The 21,352-nt window shown below is 54.2% G+C and overlaps 1 protein-coding gene across 1 annotated transcript in view; it reads right to left on the reverse strand.

Moving 5' to 3' along the window:
• The window catches only part of Megf6 (multiple EGF like domains 6), a 99,731-nt gene that overhangs the window by 11,485 nt on the left and 66,894 nt on the right, over positions 1–21,352 (reverse strand). The window contains exons 5-17 of the mRNA XM_027398478.2: positions 18,004–18,126; positions 10,145–10,270; positions 8,918–9,040; positions 7,628–7,750; positions 7,325–7,462; positions 6,545–6,664; positions 5,858–5,980; positions 5,368–5,538; positions 4,981–5,112; positions 3,971–4,099; positions 2,414–2,542; positions 1,654–1,788; positions 1,433–1,567 (exon numbers count right to left, since the gene is read on the reverse strand). Of these exons, the coding sequence (XP_027254279.1) occupies positions 1,433–1,567; positions 1,654–1,788; positions 2,414–2,542; positions 3,971–4,099; positions 4,981–5,112; positions 5,368–5,538; positions 5,858–5,980; positions 6,545–6,664; positions 7,325–7,462; positions 7,628–7,750; positions 8,918–9,040; positions 10,145–10,270; positions 18,004–18,126 (1,707 nt within the window). The remainder of the gene's footprint in view (positions 1–1,432; positions 1,568–1,653; positions 1,789–2,413; positions 2,543–3,970; positions 4,100–4,980; positions 5,113–5,367; positions 5,539–5,857; positions 5,981–6,544; positions 6,665–7,324; positions 7,463–7,627; positions 7,751–8,917; positions 9,041–10,144; positions 10,271–18,003; positions 18,127–21,352) is intronic.

Consider the following 21,352-nt stretch of genomic DNA (forward strand, 5'->3'; position numbering starts at 1 on the left):
CTTGACCGATACTGCCAAGCTGACCTCTGACCCTGGCTAGGTGGTGCTGGGGCCTTTTCTGCTTCTCCCCCCTGTGGAGAAGGGAGAGGAGGGATGGCTGGTAGCTCCTATGCCTCTCTATGCTTGCCCACCCTAAAATGGTCACACTCGGGCCCAGAAGCTCCCTTCAAATCTGACCAATGGGTATATAGACAGCAAGTGCTATGCCGAGAGGCTCCAAACTCTCCCACCAGCCGGCAGCAGCCGTAGTAACCACACACGAGTGCCAAGAGCCTTCCCCATTTCTCAAGGACCTGTGACCACATGGGTATATCCTCCTCTCCTGGTCATGAAGCTATAAGCTGACTGTTTGGGTACCCAGCCTGACTCTCCACGAGTCACACAGGTTAGATCCTCACATCAAGGGTCACAGACCATGGTACCCAGTCACATGTCCCCTGCTGGTATAGGCCTCAGACTCCCTCTCTGGTCCTCTAGGTCAAGCTCCAAGCCTCATATGCTGGGCTGCCAACAAATGAGGGTGTGATTTATTAAGCCATCTGCTCCCCAGCCTTGCCTCGGGTCTCTCAGTGACACCTAAGTGATGAGAGAATGTCCTTCTGTATATAATGTTTCTCTTATTGGTTGATGAATAAAACTCTGATTGGCCAGAAGCCAGGCAGGAAGTATAAGTGGGGCTACCAGACTAGGGAGAGGAAAGGCAGACAGGAAAAGCCAGAGAGATGCCATGTAGCTGCCAAAGGATTAACAGGTCTGGTCCAGGCATCCGGTAAGATAAGGCCATGTAGAAATAACACAGATTAATAGTTATGGGTTAATAAGAGAGAGCTAGCCATTAAGAAGCCTGAGCTATTGGCCAAACAGTTTATCATTAATATAAGCCTTCTATGTGCTTATTTGAGGCTGAACGGCTGTGGGGCTGGGCGGAACAGAATCCCCATCTACACCCAAGGACCCGCGTCACTAATCTGCCCCTCAGCAGTCTTGAGGCCCATTCTTCTACCTGCCCAGCAATTAACAGTATCTAGGCTCTGTGCTCACTCATACCCACCTGACTACAGGACACACTGCCAGACTAGACCTCTCCAAGGAACCCTCTCTCCCAGCAGCCACCCTGCTCCTTCTCACACCTGCTCCTTCTTTTCCCTTCACATCTGTCTTGCCCAGACTGCAGCATAGAGCTATCCCAGGACCCTCACGGAAGTGAGGAGTGAACAGTCATTCCACCGAGGTGCTGACCATTTCTCCGGCCTGAACCAGGCAGACAGACCAGCTCCTCCTCTGAGCATTCTAAGATGATGGTCCAGGGACCACAGTGCCACTGAGGTGACAGGAGGCGAAGGGCCATTTACACAGAGACATTGGATTGGAGCTTCCAGCTCTGCACTTTGCAGTTCCCCAGTCAGCAGAACCCCAGGGGGCAGCCGCTCACCTTGGCCACAGTCCTCCCCCTGGTAGCCGGGAGGACACTGTGTCTGACACTCGCCACTCACAGGGTTGCAGGCCACACCCCGTGGGCAGGTGCAACGGTGTCTGCATCCTGGCCCGAAGAAGCCTGGCTCACACTCTACAGAGTGAGGAGCAAGACAGAAATGTGAGATGGAAGTGACCTTCTCAGTAGCCCAGGGACCTCCCTCTCCCTCAGAGACTCACCTGCCTGGCAGTGCTTGCCCCGGAAGCCAGCCTTGCAGGAGCAGCTGCCATCTCTCGGGTTACAAGACTGTGTGTGTGACTGCTCACACTGGCAATCCTCGGAACAGCCCGGCCCAAAGGCCCAGGGAGGGCAGGCTGCAGACACAGAGCCATAAGTAAGAGGCCTGCCCACTACAACACTCACCGCAGTCAGCCTGAATTGGCAAGGATGGCCCTGGTAGGCCTGCTATAGCTGAGCCCCCTTCCAGAACATTCTAGAAATGAGCACATGTACTTGGTACCTGGAGACCTGGGACTAAGAAGCAGGGACTACACAGCTGAGGGACTGTCCCTGGAGCACACCACTTCCCAGCCAGGACGACCACAGCTTTCCCCTCTCAAGTAACTCCTTCAGAAATGTCAAACACTACCTTCACGCATCTTTCTGGGCTCATCTACTGTCCCCTTCCTTCCCTGAGTGTCTGTGCACCCAGAGATGGGAACTCTGCCAGGGGGCTGAGGAGTTGGCTTTGCTCCACAAGCCCAGGCCAGTGTCCCACAAGTTTCCTGGGAAGTCTGGCCCTGCTCACCTCAATTACCAGATGAGAGATAGGACCACCCTGAGGTCACTGCAGCAGATGCCCGGAGGCCAACACAGTGGGGAAACAGACTCAAGTCAACCCATCCACAGATGCTGCCACAGTGCTCCCAGCAAGCACAGTGTGAGGCTCGGCACAAGACAGATGGTCCCATGCATATGGACAGATGTAGCAGAACTCACCAAGATGGCAGAAACGGCCATAGAGCCCCGGGTCACAGAGGCAGGCTCCATAGACGCGGTGGCATCGGCCCCGGTTAGCACAGTGGCATTTCTTCCGACAATGTTTACCATAGAAGCCCTTGGGACAGCCTGTGGGCAACACTTTAGTTAGAACTGTAGAGAGCAGTTGGCCTACCTATATGTGGTTCTCAGATGACGAGACACTCAGAGGTCTAGTGCCCAGGACAGAGGACAGGAGTGGCCATGCCCCATGGCCCCAAGGCACAAGTTGAGCCTTGTGGTGACACCTGTTGGTTGTCCTGGCAGAACCAGCAGCAAAGGAAGGAGGCTGACCATACTCATCGGCACACACCTGAGAGGTGCAAAATCTCTAAGTGCTCTGACCTCTGACCCACACAGAATACTGAGCCTAACCTCTCCACCGCAAAGAGGGAAGGTTGCAAGGCTACACCCAAGCCTGGACAGCTGCCCTTCTCCAAATACCCCCCTCTGGCTCCACCTGCCCCATGTCCCTCCTACTGAAAGGGAGATAGATAGTTGAAAATGAAAGCCCAAAGCTGCCATGTCCCAATCTCTAGGATCTCAAGATTAGGCCACCCACATTGCCCAAAGCCAATTACAAATGATGTCCTTAGCTTACAGGCAGGTGGCATTTGAGACAGAAAGGGGAAGGCAGCAAAGAGCTGTGGTCATATAGAGTCCCAGGCAGAGACCGGAATGGAACCACAAAGTAAGGGACACAGGGGCCCTATGACGTCTCCACCCCTGAAAATCTGCCTCTGTGTCCCCAGAGGCTCCCTTTAGTTTACCTGCACTGGTACATTTCACTTGCTGGGGAATCTGGCACCCCCTCCCCCAAGATAACTGGGGGAAAGTCTCTGGGAGGTGATACAGATTCTGATCCTATACCTGCCAAGTGTCCCTAAGGCCACCAGGAGACTGTCACACCCATGGCTTTTCCAGCCTCCACATGTTTGCAGCAGAGTGTGAGAGAGGGATAACAGAGACACAAAGCTGGGTTGGGGAGAAGAAGAAAACACTGTGTGGCTCCCCTGTTGTCCTCAGGCCACCCCAGGGCCTTGGGGCTGGGTTCTATCAACTGTATCCTCTTACTCTAGCAGGAGCAGTTAAAGTGGTAGAACTTAAATACTAGAGACCCAAAGACAAGGCCGTCCCCTGAGAAGCTTATTCCCATGAACTACACAGTGCCAAACTACAGCCAAACAGGATGTCAAGCATCACCCCAGGAAGCCACCAACACAGACAGAATCCCAGCTGGCCATCCCCAGCTCTGCTCGAATGCTCCAAGGTTCAAAGGGCTCACCACCTTCCCAGGGAATCCATTCCAAACATGTCTTCCACCCATCGAATCGAGTCTCAACCTTCTATATGGAAGTCCCGGGAAATGAGCAACAAGGCAAAACTAATGCCAAGCTCGCTCAAGCCACTATTCCCTCCCAGGCATAGCCTAAAGCCCTGGGGGCAGAAAAATAAAAATCTGCACCAGGTTCTACATCACCTTCCCTTTCTCTAGAGTCCCAGAGGGGTTACACGCACCATCCTCACAGTGGGTTCCGCGGACACCGGGGGGACAGCGGCAGGCCCCTGACATGGGGTCACAGGTCCCACCATTCTGACAGATGCAGGGAGAGCTACAGTTCTTCCCAAAGGTGTCTGGAGGGCAAGCTACAAGAAACGACAGGGAAATACCAGGATTACCAATCAGCAGAACTTGGCAGTCCTTTTGGCATTAAAGGCACCAATTTCAAACAACAGCCTGGAACAGCAAATGAAGGTATCTGTGCCTCATGGCCCCAGCCACCCTCACGGCAGGACATCACTAATCAATGACTACATTCTGACATCCAACGCCCTTTCAACCAAATGGCCCATTCAGATGATCCCCATGGCTTGAAGAAGACTCCAATTTCCTCTCGGTCAGGGGGCTGTGGGAGAAAGGCTCTGGACAGATCCATCCCCACAGTGTTTCAGCTATAAATTGTTCTGTAGCCCTGAGCAAGGCTCTGCTCCCATCAGATGGTTCCATAGTCCCTGCTACCTGTACAAGGGACGCCTGCCCGCTAGCTCTCCTTCATAGACACCTTCAATACCCTTAGATACTTGTTGGCTTGTCATTGGATCCCTAGAGACTGACTGGGAGCATTGCACACCCCTGGTTTGCTGGTTCCCAGAATGCCCCACATCCTAGTTCCATGTTTAGTGCAAGGGTTGGGGGGGGGCAGTCAGTAGACTCCTACGAAAGAAAGGAGGAAGGAAAACTGGTAAGATGGTGCATGGGTGGATGATGGATGGGAAGATGGGTGGACTGGTACGTGGCATGTGGACAGATGGACAGATTGATGGGTGAACAGAAGAACAGATGAGTGGATGAGTGGATGGGTAGATAGACAGACGGGTGTGTGAGTGGGTGGGTGGATGGGTGGACAGATGGGTGGGTGGACACACTCAGATTCTTCTCCCCAGAGCTAGGCAGGAGGAACCATACAGAATGGATGCTCACAACTCTTGGGCTCACAGACTCGGCCTAGACCCCACCAGCGCCTCACTCTCATTGCAGATGATCCCTGTCCAGCCCGCTGGGCAGTCGCAGCCATCCAGGCCTGGGAAGCAGGTCCCTCCATTCCTGCAGTCATCACAGGTCAGGCTGCAGTCATGGCCAAAGGTGTGGTCCAAGCAGACTGGGGAAAACAGGGAGCGGGACTTCAGAGCTAAATCCCCTAGCCTCAGGCCCTTGGGCCAAAGAAGAGAGAAGGGACAACCTCCTACATTCCAAGGTGAGACATGGGAACCTCACCCTAGGAACGGGGGCCAGTTTAGCCCTGAACCAGCTGTACAAACTGTGAGGGGTGGACCCTCTTCGGGCCTCCCAAAATCATAGGGCAGCATGGATCAGGACTGCAAGGGGAGAAGCCAAGGGCAGGCTCATGCCTCACCAAACTTCTCAGTGAGCGTGTGCTCTCCCCGCAGCTCCGCTGCCGCCTCCTCCTCAGCCCCATAGTCATCCTGGAAGAGCTGTGGCAGCTCATCCCTCAGCACTGCAATGTGGGGCAGGGGCCGCACGAAGGGCAGCTGGCCATCCAGGTCTACCACAGACTCTTCTAGGGCTGGGGAAGGACACACGGTACCTCAGCCTTTGCCACACACACTCCACTCAACAACAACACTGCCTTAAAGTCTTAGCTCTTCTCTCACCTGGTCAATACAGAAACCGGATGCCCCCACCCCTCTGTAACACTGTGCCCTGCCTAATCAATCACCCGACCAACCAGCTTCCCTCAGCCTGCCGGCCCCACCCCTACCGCAGGAGACAGGACCATCCTGCCACGGGACCCAGAGAGGTGACGGTAAGCCCGCTAGCATGCCAGACATGTGAACTACTGGGATCAGACACCCAGAAGGCAGTGGTGCCTGGGGGAGGCTCACGGGTGCAGCCCCTGCGGTCCTCGTCCAACCGGAAGCCAGCCTCACAGAAGCACTGGAAGGAGCCAGCCAGATTGGAACAGTGATGCTCACAGCCACCATGACCAGAGGCACATTCGTCAACATCTGCAGACAAACGGGACTGCTGTGGTTGTGCTCCTATGGTCAGGAGCCTGGGGGCCCACGCCTACCCTGGCTATACCTCACAGACATAGCCAAGTGCTCATCCGCTAAGCATCTGGTAACACTACCCCCACCCCACCCCACCGACCAGTCACAGTGCCTGCTCCAGAAGTCTTTCTACTCAAGAGTGAAGGGACAGTGGACATCTGCCAGGGGAGTCATTGAAGGAACAGGGAGGAGCATGTCCCTGACCCTGAGAGGGGAGTCAGTGACTACAGGTGGGAAAGAGGGAGGGAGGGATGGGCAACGGTGTGTGAGGTTTAAACAAGCACACGACAAGTACATGCTTCTGGCCATGTGAGACTGGCTAGCTACATGTACAACTTGTGTGTGGTACGCAAGAGGTCATATGCAAGTTTACATGTGGTCAGGATGGGTTGCATGGGTGTGTATGTGCATACAGTAGGCACTTAAATGTCCACAAGCAGAGCAGGCCGATTGCCGATTGCATGCCACCTCAGGAGGGCTAAGGCTGACCCAACGCTACTGTATGTAGCATGTGCTTACCCTCACAACCACAGCCATCAGTGTTGAGCCGGTAGCCAGCGTAGCAGCTGCACTCATACCCACCAGGGGTGTTGGCACACACCTGCTGGCAGCATGGGGAGTTGGCACAGTCGTCAATGTCTGTGGGGGTACACACGGGAGCCTGCTGGCACCATGGATACACATACATCTTCCCACAATCCCACAGCAACAACCCCTGTAACACACTGTGTTCATGCCTATGCACAATCCTACCTGACCACGTGTGAACCTGTACACAATCGCTTGCATACTACATACAATCATGCATACAGCCACAGAACCACGCACCTAGAAGGAATCATACCATCTGCAGTTATTCGCTCCTGCCCAAACTTACATACTCACATACACATATCCAATTGTACACACCCACAACCACACACATGAGCAGTTACATGGACATGATCTCTCTCTCTCACTCTCTCTCTCTCTCTCTCACACACACACACACACACACACACACACAGAGAGAGAGAGAGAGAGAGAGAGAGAGAGAGAGAGAGAGAGCACATGCACACCAATGGTCATAAGGGTGCAGGCAGGTGAGAGCCTAGCAGACAGTGCAAGTGCTCAGAATCTTTTGGAGTTGAGCTCCTAACTCCGGTCAGCTCTCCTGCAGCTCTTGCTGAGCCCAGGCAGTCAGAGCAGCAGAGAGAGAAGAAACTTCCAAGTCACAGCATCAAACAAGCCCAAGACTGGGTGTCGCAGTGAGTCCTGGGGCTGGGGGGGCAGGGAACCCTGGAAGGAACTGGCTCGCACCAATGCAGGTCTTCTGGTCTTCATCCAACTCATAACCATGAGGGCAGGTGCACAGCGGCCCTGTGCTAGTGTGACTGCAACCGTGTGAGCAGCCGCCATTGCCAGCCTCGCAACTGTTCACAATCTCCATCTCGATCCCTGTGATGACATCACACAGTTGGGATATAGCACATGGTTCGGCACTCCCTAACCAGCCCCTGGGGACCCACACCCAGAGCTGCCCAACTGAAACTGACTTTAGGGTCTCCAGGATCCTCGTCAGTGCCCCAAACACCCCCAGTCCACTGCTCACTGCCTACTCACGGTAGCACTGCCGGCCATCAGCACCGAGCTCATAGCCTGCGTGGCACACACACTTGAAGGATCCTTGAGTGTTGAGGCAGCCATGAGCACACTGGGCCAGCCCTGTGGCACATTCATCCACATCTGAAAGGGAAAGACAGAGAAAGGCTGTTAGATGTGGTGACCTCTCGCCTGTACAAATAAAGCCCGTCTGGGGGTCAGAGAATGGAGCTTGCCACCGGCTAACCATAGAGGTCTGGAGGTCTGCACAGACAGAGAGGAAGTGAGAGGTAGCTGGGCAGAAACAGGATATAAGCATGGAGAAACAGGAAATGGCTCTCTTGTCCGCTGAGACGCTAAGGAGGTTAAGGTGTGCTGTGGCTTGCTCCTTCTCTCTGATCTCTCAGCATATCTGACTCCCGCCTTTTATTACCCAGACCAATTAAGAACTCCATTTACTGTTAGAGGCTCCCTGCAGTGGGGAAAGTGGTGGGGGCCCCATATCCCTGGGCATATTAATAGCTTCCTGGCTTAGACAGCTTAGTGTAGATCTTACTGCCCCACACCTGCCAGGCACACCCTGGCAGGTGCCTGGGGGTGAAGTTGACACAAGTTGTGTCTCATGTCGAGCCCAGAGGGGGGTCTTTTCTTTTGCACCAGTAATGACTTCCTAGTGTAGATGGGTATGTAGTTGTCCACCTCCCCTATCCTGTAGGCACCTGGCCACCTGACATGGCATCTTAGGAGGCTAACCACTGCCTCTCTGATGGTCCTAGGAGCACCATACTCACTCTGAAGTCACTGGGCAAAGGACAGACTTCCCCTAATGCTGCCCATCTCAGACTTACTATCTACAGAGACGTTGGGACAGCACACAGCTAGGGGTGCAGTGAAGCACAAATTTGGCCTCCCAATACAACAGCAACCAGAAGGATGAAGGAATGGATTCTGGAAACTAGTGCTAAACTGTAGCCTACAACTAATGAAGCATTTAACACCACTTGCCCTGAGAAAGCCCAGCACTGATTCATTGGGACATTTCCTGGGGTTTATCAGTGACCGCCTTTCTTCCCCTTCCTTACCTCTCCTGGGTCCTAAGGATCAGGTGTCAGTTGGGCACTACAGGATGTTAAAGACATCCTGAGTTCCCTCCCTTCTGCAGAAACATGACTGGGTTGTAGACAGCTCATGTTGGGTCTTCCCCACCCCCGCCCGATAGGGAGAGGAGACTCAGTATCAGCCAAGGTCACATGGAGGAGACCCATCCAGAAGGGTACCTCAGGGATGTTGGGGCTTGGCAAAGCATCCTACCTTCACAGGCCTTGCGGTCCGCAGCAAGCTGGTAACCTGTGTGGCAGCCACAGTGGGCAAGGCCCCGGAGTGCCTGGCATATGTGCATACAGCCACCATTGCCATCTGCACAGGGGCTTCTCCCTGCACACCAGAGCCAGAGGGATGGAAGCAAAGAGAAGAGATGGAGAAGGCAACTCTGGCAGATGCAGGATTCCTCCTCAGGACGGGAACCCCTCTCTGCTCCAGCCTGTGCCATGGTCCCCCAATTGTGGGTGGCTCTGAGTTCCCCTAAGAAGACTCCATAGCCAAGGCTGGGCTCCTATAGCTCTATCAGATAACCAGAGTCAGTGCCCTACCGATGCCCATGACTTGCGAGTGTCACGGTTCTCCAAGAATGTGTATACAGTGGCAGAAAGCAAGGCCTAGCTAGAAGAGGGACCTCCAGCAAGGAGGTGGCCAACCCAGGTGAGCTCCTGCTGTGAGCCTTGCCTGTTCCCGCAGAGCTTTCACTTTGAGATAAGGTGTTGAAACTGGAGAGGGGATGGGGGCATGGCTAGGGGCCCCAAACCCTTCTCCCCAGCCCTCTGACCCAAGGACCCCATGTGATCATCCAACCTATGATCCCCCAGGGCCTGGTGCTCACACTTTTGATTCCCTCAGCTTTGTGAAGGCTCACCTTCATATCCCCCAGCCCCATGGCTCCAGCTCTGCAATCCCCTCTATCCCATGACCTTCCCAGCCCTGTGACCCCCCCTCAGCTCCATAACACCCCCAGCTCTGTAACCTGCTCAGCCCTGTGTCCCCCAGTACTGTGGCCCCACCACCACCCTGAGAGCCCATGCCTTTCCACCCACATGGCCGGCCTCGAACCCCCCACATCAACACTCGCTTCCTACTCTGCTGGGGGGGGTCCCAGCACCTGCTCTCTCTGTCCCCACTTCCACATCTGGGGGAAGGGGCTCTGATCCTGCCCCCCCCTTTAGCAAAGTCTTTTCCTCCTATGTAAGCAGCCTAAAGTCCTACACACTGGCCTGACTACCTTCTCTGCACAAACCCCAGATAGACAACTAGGGGAGAAGGTACTAGCTCCATCCTGAACTTCCTACCCGTGGGCCATACCGTCCAACAGTGCTCACCATCCCTGCACCTCAGGCCCACAGCAGCCCAGGTCTCCCTCCACCCACCAGGTTATCACCGCTTCGAGCTCTTCTGGACCCTTCACTCTCCCAGCTCCACAATACTTACGCACACAGCGCCTGCCATCCTCCTGCAGCTGGTACTGAGGCTGGCACTGGCAGCGGTGCTGGGTCACTGTGAGCTGGATGCACAGATGCTGGCAGCCACCATTTCCCAGGGTGCAAGAGCTGATGGCTGAGGACATGAGGAGCTTCAGTCAGGCCAAGTGGGCAGGACCTCCTCACTCTCACTTGAGCAAGCCAGGTAACGACCCACACGAGCCCTCACTACCCTCTCCCTTGCTCTCAGTTCGCAGCTTGACTTTACTCTCTTTGCAGCCACCAACAGGGTCCACAGTACAGCCATGGACATCTCTCTGAACCCTCTAAGCCCAGCCCACACAGGGGTTGAGTACATGGGAGATCAGTCCACCTTGACAGAGGGACATGCAACACCAGGAGACTGTTGAGAAGCAGCAGGCTAGGAGACATGGTGAGATCCACCCTACAACCTTGGTCCTCAGGCCAGGTCAGAAGGCCACCTATGATTGCCCACCTCAGCCCACAGGCCTGGCCACCCATTTCCTGGGGGCAATCAGAGAAAATTCTTTCTACCCCGGGCCAGGCCACACCTCACACCCTATCAGAGTGTTCACTCTTCCCAGCAACCATCAATCCTCAGAGAGACGGTGTCCCCAAGGACAGCACCCTGCCCTTCCTGGCTGGACTGCTGCCAGGCATAGAAGAGAGATTCTGGCTGGCTTGGTGGGTGCTTGTGTACTCTATGGATGAAATCGGTCGTACCCTCAGCTGGACTGTGTAGACAGGGAGGACACTTTGCATGGCAGGGCACGCAGGATGGACACTGAGCTTCCACCAGCAGTGGCAGCCAGCTCCCGGCATGGATTTGGTTACAATCTGAGTCTCTGGCAATGGCCTTGTGGTTAAAGGAAGTTAGCCCTGAATTCTGGAGGAAAGCCGCAAGAATGCTGCCTCTGGCCGGGGAGGCAAGACTGTCTGCCTGCAGGCTTGTGCTCAGAGCTGTGTCAGCAAACCTGAGACTCATTACTAAAGCACTTTGGGGCCAGGCTGTACCCTAAGGTGCTGCCTGGGATGTGGGGACACTGTCAACTTTAAGCAGTACTGTTCGTGGCCCGGTTTGGAGAAATGGTTAATTACTGCCTAGGAATGGGGGCTTGGCACCACTGAGGATGGCACTACAGCGCCCAGGGGGCTGGCAAGCAGTGGCATTTGCCACTTGAGCTGCCTCAGGGCACCAAGAAGGCTGGGCTTCCTTCAAAACAAGATTGCTTAAAGGCCACAACGCTCAGGAAACAGATCTCTCCCCACGTGAAGCACAGTCAGGGGGGCACGTGGAGGTCCCTTTCTCTGGGGCAAAGCCAACCATGGGGAGGCAGTGACCAATCTCCTAGCCACCCAGGGGCCCCTGGATGGGCACCAAGTGGGGGAGCTACAGCAAGCTCCTACAGAACTGAGGTAAGTTCGCCAAACTGAGGCCCTCCCCCACCCTGCTCTGACCCCTAAATTGGAAAGAAGCCATGCTAACCCCAGGCCTGGCTGGCCTCACCTGAGTCAGTCATCCAGCGTCCAGCCACCAGCCCTCCTTCCAGAGGCATCTGGGCGCCCCTGCACATGGCCTCAGCTGGCCTCACATTCCTGGGGGCTCTGTTTACTTGCACTCACCACACCAACTGCGTCCCTCAGGACATGTAATAGGAACCAGAAGCCCATCTGGCGGGACCAGGCAGGCACAGAGGGGCAACAGTGTCTCAATATCCCCGCAGGAAGCACCATCAACCAGGAGGTATAGGTATTTCATCTCTAATGTGGTCATGGACAAAGAAGCTGGGATGGGCCCATGAATGGGCTGACATAGAAGACCTGGAATTCCAGCGCAGCTTCACACCCTGGGAACTATTGCTGTCCTTTGCTCCACAGTACTGCGGCTTCACAGATGCTCCCAAGCTGTGCACACCAGGGAGCCAGGCCAGCATCACCCAGCACACCCTTTGTGATTCCCGGAAAACTAAGCCAGGCAGATTGTCCTTTCCCTGTGCCAGGCTGCACAGCTCCAGGACTGGCCAGGGTCTATGTGCCTGGGCCTCAGGGGCTGGTGGAAATATCTCCAGGCCCCTCAAGTTACTGAGGCCCAGCTGTAGGACAGACGCTCTGGGGACCTCTGCCAGGGCCAGGGCCAGGGGCTCACATTTGGTTATGGTTCTTGAAATCAGGCAGAAGGTCAGACATGAGCAAAGCTGAGTGACCTCTAGAGCAGAGGTCAGGACTGGCCTCCCTGCAGGCAGTACACACTCACAAGCAAATCCGTCAGCCAGGGGTGGCAACACACTTGAAATCACAGTACTGAGTATATAGGCAGGAAGGCTGGGAACCCCAGGCCAGTCTAGGCAAAGGGCTGGATCCGTCTGTCTCTAAAACACACCCCATTTTCCCATTCATCCCACACTCGGCAGGGTCTGTGATCTGTGTCTAATCTTGCAGGCCCCAATAGTCCTGCCCCATAGCTCATTCTACAATCCCCAAGCTCTCACATAGGTCCCTGACCACTTCCAGATCAGACACAAGTGACTAGTTGGGTGGCACTCTATATTAGAGCCTTAATGTTTGTGTGTGTTCCTGCACCCTTCCCCACAACTCATACGCCGAAGCCCTCTGATAGGACAATCTTCAGACTTTTATATCTTAATTAAGGTTGAAAGTGGTCATACAGATGGAGCTCTGATCTCATCAGGGACCAGAAAGGCTGGCACCTTGCTCTTGGACTTGCAACTATGTGAAAAACAAAACCCTGTTGTTTAAGCCCATGCAGTGTTTTGTCAGGGCAGCCAACACCAAACAGTTGGCAAATCCAAGAGTTTGCAATTCCAACATAGCTGAGCTGTGACTCCACTCACAACCAGCAGGAGGCACACTACTTAGGGGGGATGGGGTGTGAGGTGCAAAGCTCAGAGGAAGGAATGGGTTTTGTAGAGGAAGAAAAACATTTCCTACAAGACAGAGGGCTACTTTGTGCCAACCTGTACAACATTCTTGGATGTATGATATCCCCCAACAAATAGTCCAGTCTCAGGAGGCAGCACCTGCACTACAGTAACAAACTCAGGTCTTAAGCCAAGGCCTCAGGGTTTACAACATCAGCAGGATGAGTGCCATGCAGTTGGCAGCATGTGGGGTGGGGGATGGGACATGCACACTGGATCTTGGGGTGGCTCTAGGCTCCAGCCTCCAGTCCATAAACTCATCACTATGGACTTAGTCAAGAACGAGGTCTACCTGCAATCAGCAAGCCAAGCCCAACAGCTGCTTTAATGCAGCCCCCATACCAGCAAGGTGTTTGAGGCTAGCTGTGGGGTGGTGTCACAGAGTTATAGTTGTTGTCCTTAAGCTGTTGTGGCTTCTGGGTGCTGAGAGCTCCCACCATGTATGGTCAGTGGCCAGAGCAGTCTGTCTAGGAAGCTTTTTGACAAGGCAAGGGCAGATGGCAGTACAGAAGAGACTCATCACACCACACATACATCCATACATGCATACATACACCATCCATGCCTACAATATACATTATATACATATAATACATACATCATGCATACATGCATACACACATACATCATACATATGTAATACATACATCATACATCATACATGCACATGTGTGCAACTTCTAGGCTCACAGTTCACACCTTGTTCGCACCACACCCACAACCCTGGGCAGTTTTCTACTGCCCAGCCTTAGCTCCCAGCTGCATCCTCAAGAGGTGCCACAAGAACTGCCGGGCTTCCATCCACCAGAGTGTTTGCCAAAGTGTCTGATGGGTTGCTTAGAAGGCAGATATGTCCTGTACGGAGGACTACTCTGTCACAAAACCAATACTGGCCGTGGAGACACTCACCAGCTCTGTCCCCTGTGACACGGCATATCCCTGCATGCCCGGTGTGACTGCCTAACCATACTGGCTGGGTTCTGTACCCAGCTCAGGGTTTGTACCCTCTTTCCAGGCAGCTCTGGGTTGGGATGAGATGCCTGGTACGAGCCACTGAACCTAGTGGGTACCCTTGCTCCATCTCAGCCTGCTCCCCCAAACGCCAAGTGGAGGCAGTCCCTGCCCTGTGGAGAGCCCAGGGTGTGATCACGACAGGAAGGAACTAACCACAGCAGCTGCTCCCTTCCCACCTCTCCCACTGGCTCCACTCGGGCCAGGCTTCCTCAGGCTTCCTCAGGCTGGGAAGCTGACCCCTTGTGCAACTGTAACCCCTGCCAGGTTTTGGAAGGACTGGGAAACATGGGCAGACCTGCATCTGTGGCTCCATGGGGATGAGTTTTGCAGAAGAGCCTGGCAGTTTGCACATTTGAGCTGCCTGTGGCTTTGGCCCCAGACCCAGGATGCTGCCAGCAGCAGACTCCAGGTCCCAAACAGACCTCCTTGGGGCTTCTCCTCCAGGAAGGAGCCTTGGGGGCAGACTGGGGCTTGTAAAGCCCTTTACTATCCTGATGCCTGGGGAGGGAAGGCTGAACCAAGGCCACAGATAAACAGGCAGGGATAGGCCAAGGGCAGGGCTGGGCAGCCTTCCTCCAGTCATGCGAACACTAGCATCCACATGACTCTGGTGGTGGAACCACCACAGGTGTGTGCTGGCAGCAGAGGGTATCCATCCTGAACCAACAGGTGTGAAATGAAGAAAAGAGAGGCCACCTGTGCCACGGGGCCAAGCCAGTGACAACCATGGTCCCTCAGACTGGTCCATTTGTCCTTCAACCCAGAGGACTAAGAGAAACAGCCATATACAAGGTCATTGTCCAGGACATACTAAAAGCTACTGGACAGGCACATGCCACTCAGAGCACCACAACCACGGGGAGGAGCCCCCCCCCCTTGCTGTGTTATGACACCCTGGGGCTATTCCATTCTGGAGCTCTGCAAAATGTCACGGGAAAGTAAGAATGACACCCTGGACCCTCAGCCAAACCACCACACTGGGCAGGCCCTACTTTCCATGGCCGGGAAAAGGAGGAACTGGCTCTGGCCCAAGCCCAGAAAGCTACAACAGCCTCAGGCCTGACTGCCCTAACCCCCCCTTCCCCCCCCCCCCCCGCCGCCGCCGCCATTACCACCTCAGAAATGAAACAGAGAAGAGAGCACCCCAGGAGAGGGCAACTCAAGCCATGGGTGGGGCTCTTTTGTTCCTGTTTGAGTGGCAGCCAGGACAGGGGACAATGTTGTTACTATAGTGGGTTGATGGCAAAGTCCTTCTTAAAATACCCATTTTTAAGAGCAGGGGAATGTCCAGTGGTTAAAAACAGTGGCTGCTCTGCAGAGGACCTGGATTTGGTTGCCAGCATCTGCATGGTAGTGCACAGCCATCTGTTAACTCCAGGTCCAGGGGACCCAACCCCTCCTCTTCTGATCTTGACAGGCACCAGGCATATACATAGTGTACACACATACATACAGGCAAACAAATACGCACATAAAATAAAAACAAAATTTAAAACAAGAGTGGAAGTGGAGATCTTTCTGTGTTTTGTTACTATGCTTAGACCATTTGGAGCAGAGTGTGGTGGCATACACCTATAATCCTGATGCTTGGGAGGTAGAGGCTGGAGGAGTTCAAGGAGCCAGCTCTGGTTACAGAGAGAGAGAGAGAGAGAGAGAGAGAGAGAGAGAGAGAGAGAGAGAGAGAATCAGTGTCAGAATGTATACATTCGCTATCCTGGTTGACCTGGCCTTGGAGAGGACTATGTGGCATGGCTGGTTTTGGGTCCTCAATAGAGCCCAGGACAAAGATTACCACCCTGACTCCCTCAGGCAACCACCTCAGCCCCAACCAGAGCTGCTCAGCTACCTCCATCCCAGGCCATCATCTCAGGCCAATTAGCCAAGGCAGTTCCCTCAGCAACTGGACGAGGCATGGGACACCCAGGAAATCCTGAAGGAAGCTCCCAGGAAGTCCTATCATTACTTTGGAACCTTCTCAGGCCCCACAGGGAAATCAGCATCCGGCAGACCCAGGCTCCTTGTAGAAACTCCCTAGGAACTATGGACACACAAAATAATCCATCACCCACAGCCAGATGGGTGGAACACAGAGAGACGACTGAGAATGGAGGATGAGTAGGGACCATATCCCCAGGGAATGCTAGGAAATGTGTCACAGACACAGCACAGGAACTGAGATAATGCTCAGGGGTCCCCAGAACACCACCAGACACTTACAGGGAGATCAAGGTGTCTCTAAGGCAGAGTTCATCAGAGAAGGGAAGTCACAGCGCCTAGAGGAGCCAATGTGGAGAGTTTGCAGGCCATTATTCTATTGTCCCCAGACACAGCCCAGCAGGAAGCTGTGATCTCATGAAACTTCAGTGTAAATCCCTTGTTGAAAGTTACAGTAAAAAGAGATGGGGGGGGGGGAGCATCTGAGGCCACTGCTCCACATCCAACCAATGTCCACCAAGTCAACCGTCAGGTGGGAGGGGTCAGGAGCCCTGAGAACCCACCCACCACTTAAACAGTGACTCTTGGGGACAGTCACGGGGCATTGCAAATGACCCACAATAAATATATGTCATGAGTCCATCCCTCTGGGGCCCCACAGGTGCAGAATCTAGCATGTGTGTCTCCAGCATAGCAATGGGTGGTGTGGGCACAGGACCAGGGCAGGGTAAAGGGATATCCTTCCTGGGCTTCCTGAAACCAGCAGCTCAAGGCTCCTCTGAACAGTACCACTGGTCACTCTGGGTCTAAGAAGCATCTCTGTTCTCTGACAGTTAATGGTGCATCCCATCCTGGCCCACTTTTTTCAGGACATCTCAGTAAGAGCCACTATCAACGGAGACAGAAGAGGAAATGAGTGTCCACGTCCTGGAGCCAGCAGCAAGAGTGGTCACCCCTCACACCAATCTCCAGTGTCACCCCTCTTTAAGGAGCATCCTGTCTGACAAGGGTGCCCGAGACGAAAGAGCCCAAGCCACAGGCAAAAGGGCCAGCAGGCAGTCGCTGGGCTCCGCTATCGTCGCTACCCTGAAACACATGGCAACATTCCTGCATCTGCTTCTACTTCTCACTCGGGCAGCTGCTGGCTCCTGCAGCGGACAGAGGCTGGGACATGTGTGTACCGAGTGCAACCCCCCAGGGCTGGCACAGTGCCAGCCATATAGCAGCCAAGACCGGGTTGCTCAGAACTGGCCCAAGCTGCCTGGATCTCCAAAGTAGAAAGCAGGGTGCCTTCCCCCAAGAACAGCATAAAAACAGAGGGAGGGATCAACCATGTCTCCAGGGTGCACCAGAGGGTTTGCGTTCTCAGGAGCCCACTAAACCCTTCCCTCATAGCAGAAATGCTATAGATAGCCAGGGGCCAGGGGCCAGGGGCCCGCTTTCTGGTTGCCCCTCACCGCTGTTGCAGCTTGATCCTCAGGCTTCCAGAGAGGCCCTGCTCTGCAGACCAAGAAATACTTTCTGTTGACAGGGCCAAGGCTCAGCCTGCCTCCCTACCACCCAAGAGCAACCCGAGAGTTCTCCACCCCACGTCTTGGTGGCAGCCCAGCCAGGCCTGGGTCCCTGTTGATTGATCAGTCCCTGAAGATGGTCTCAATCTCAACAAGACTCAGCATAGTTGCAGAGCATACACAGTCTGGGGACGCAGGGCCCTGGGTGAGCAGATACCTTGGATGTACTTTTTTTACCCATCCAAACCTCAGCCTCCTGACCAGAGGCGGGAAGCAGTACCACCCTGCAGGGTGTGCTCAGGACTCCCACCAGCCATGCTCCAAAGTGGGGAGCTGCATAGTCCAATGCTATCCCACTCATCCTCCCTTTGGCCCCTTCCCCAGACCTGAGTACATTCTGAAGAGTGAGGTTCAATCAGAGCTCGGAGCCCCAGGTAGGTGATACTTACCTAGGCAGGTCCTGCCATCCGTGTGGAGCCGGAAGCCGGGTTTGCACTCACAGAGGTAAGAGCCAGGGGTATTCACACACCTGTGCTGGCAACCACCGTTGTGCGCACGACACTCGTCCACATCTAGATAGAGAGAGTAGAGTTTTCAGCTAGGCACACACCAGGCCAGGCCCATTGCACTGAACAGATGGAGCATAAATTCAGTATCTTGTCAGACCATCTCAACCCCAGACAGAGGCAGTGCGCATCCTCCATGGCTGGCATGCCCAATGGGAAGAGCTACTCAGCATGGGCCACTGGCTTCTTCCTATCAGGTGCACACAACCCGAAGGGTAGGACCAGTCCAGAGGTCCAGAAGGAGACAGTGAGGACCCCTGAAGGGAGCTTCAGGCTGAAGTTTGGACTCAAGGTATGGACAGAGGTGCCCCTCTCTCTGTCTGTTCGCATCACAGCAGCCTTGTTTCGGTTTCTTAGTGCTCCCTAAGACCTGTCTGCTGAGAGTGTGATCCTCATTCTATGATGCTCCTTCCAGGACTGTTGTCTGGATTTTATATGGTGAGTGCCACCAGATACCTCTGGGCAACAATGGGGATGTGGTGAAGAGCCAATAGACTGACTGGCAAGGGACTCACCTGGAGCCACAAGAGGGTGTCCTGCTCCGTGTACCTGTCACAAGAGGCAGGAGATAAGGCCACAAGAAAAGCCTGGCCATGTTGAGGGTTTCAGGCCCCATGTTAGAGGAGTTGGGCGACAACATCCATCTCCTGGGATTAGGGTCAATATCTCATCTCAAATTCCTGGAAGGTCACAGAGGCACACACAGCGCAGCTGAGGTATGTGCCAGGGACTTTCTCTGCCAGTTGGTCTGTAAAACCCTATCGAGACAGTCTGGGCATTCCTGGGCACTGCCCCTGACTCCCAACACTGTGGGTACAGTGAACAGGCTATAAAAGCAGTGGACTCTGAGCCACTCTCAGCACCTCAGCAAGGGGCTCTCAATCCTCCCAGGCCGGTCTGAGAGGAGGGGTAAGTCTGCACAGGGCTGCATGCTCCTCAGAAGCCCAGGAGCCCTGCTGACCACAAAGACTCTCAAGCAGAAGGCAGTCTGTGAAGGACTCCCAGGCACAAGACAGTTGTTTCTCAAAAGGGCCCCTCTGCTAGCCCTCCGTACACAGGTGTGGCAGCATGGTCTCTGATTGCACATACCTGCCAGCTCATCACAGTCCTTTTAGACAGGGACAGTCACTCTAGTCTCCCTTTGTATGTAACCAACTCCCTACAAGGGTTCCAGATCACTCCTGTGACCGGCCTTCTATTGTGGGAGTTTATAACGGAGCATGAGCTGGAGCACTGCAGCACCACTGTGGCTCTCAGCGTCCCCCAGCACTGCCATCTCTAGAGCCAGCATCTGGACACAGAGATCCATCCCTGGGTGAAGGATCAGTCCCAACACACCCCCGTAGCCCTGACAGCCAGGCCTCTTCTGAACCAAGACAAACCCCTTTTATAGAAATAACTGGCCAGGCAAAAACAAAAAACTGTGACCTAAGCCCTGCTTGCTTCATCACAAGGTGGGCCACATGGCGGCAGCACCGAGCTGTTCTCAAACAGCTTGGAGGACCTCTGAGGTGCTGAGCCTACAAGTAGAGCTTTGGCCAGGACCTGAGGAGCCTCAGACTCAGCAGTCCTTAAAGTCAGCATGGTAGGCTAGATAATGTCCCTAAAGATGTTTGCATCCTCATCCCCGTGACAAAGTGAAAACAGAGGACAGGATCAAGCAAAGGACGTTGACTTGGGAAGAATCCTGGATTATCTGGACAAACACAAGGCCACCACAAAGCCTTATGGTGGAACAGGAGGGTCAGAGAGAGCAAGCTGGGGTGGGGGTGGGGCGCTAAGACCTCTCACTTCAGCACTGTGAGTCCAGGCCTCTGTGCACTGGGAAAGAGAGGACACAGGTTCTCCCAGGTTTGTTCCGTACTTACATCTCAATTCTAGCCTTTTTAGGACTCCCACCTCCACAACCATCAGGCAACCAGTCTGGTTTTGCTGTTGTTTGACATAGGGTCTCATATAGACAAGGCCAGCCTCAAACTCATGATGTAGCCAAGGATAGCCCTGAACTTCTAAATCCCCTGAGTGCTGGAATTACATACACACGCTGCTACATATGCCACTGTTTTTAATACAGTGCTGGGAATGGGGTCCATGACTTTGTGCATGTCAGGCAAACACTCCACCAACTGAGTTACACACCCAGCCTGTGTCTGTATTGTGTTAGGGCAACGAGTGGAGACTGATCTACTCAAGTGGTCATGAGGAAAAATCAAAACAGCACAGACAGATCTGTTGTGTGACTCGGGTCACATGAGCTGCTGCCCCATCAGCATGCAGCTCAGCCTGGTCTTCTACCCAGAAGCACCTGCTGGGGTAACCTGCATGGGGAGGCTCACAAGAGCTATCTGTGCCCTGGCATGCTCAGAGCCTAGGTTCCCTGGAATTTCTCATCCCAGTGGCCTGCACCCCAGGACTTTGCTGCTGGAGTCACACTGGGCCTGCAGTGGGAACATGCAGAGATGCTCCAAAGAGCAGGGATGGCTGAGATGCATCTGTAGCAAAGACACCCTCCTGCTATCCCAATAAGAAAAGGTCAGAGAAGAGCATGCCCGCCAAGATGACCTGAGAGTCAGAATGAAACCTGCTTGTTCAAGGGGCTATGTCTGGTAGCAGGCAAACCCACTGTGTACTGAATCCCCAAGAGTACCACGGAAGGGCCATCCAGCCGGGGGAACTGAAAAAGCCGTTTTAAGTAGTTCTGCCTCCATCTGCTGTGGCCAGTGACTGGGGACTTGGCAGCCTCATGGCAGGATCAGCAACACATGGTAACACTGCTCACTGTGCCAGCCTAAGCTGAGTTAGCTTGTAAGGACCTGCTAAGCTGAGGCTGGTGGTGCCATCAGGAGGGACCAGCAGCCCCAATCCGGTCCCACCCCACTAGTTCCTGGCCCAACAACACACAACAGGCAAGGCTAGCCAGCCACCAAATGCTGCCTCTGTGGAAACCACCTTAGAGCTTTCTCAAGCTTCACCATGGCTTCTAGGAAACACAGAGACCTCTGGGACCTTGCCAGCAAGCCCACTCTGCCAGGCACCAAATTACAGTCTCCTGTTGCCACATGCAAGACACCAGGTTCTCACTCTTGAAAATCATAATCTACTAGTCTCTCTTCTCCCGCTGCCCTCCCCTACCCTGTAAAAGCCTCAGAGCAAGCACTAGGTTCCATGTCCTCCAAAGCCTGGGCATGCCCAGCTGAGACCTTCTGATGCTATACAGGCTCTCAAGTGCCAT

This window comes from Cricetulus griseus, chromosome 2 (assembly GCF_003668045.3).
Source record: "Cricetulus griseus strain 17A/GY chromosome 2, alternate assembly CriGri-PICRH-1.0, whole genome shotgun sequence".
In the NCBI taxonomy this organism is placed as follows: domain Eukaryota; kingdom Metazoa; phylum Chordata; class Mammalia; order Rodentia; family Cricetidae; genus Cricetulus; species Cricetulus griseus.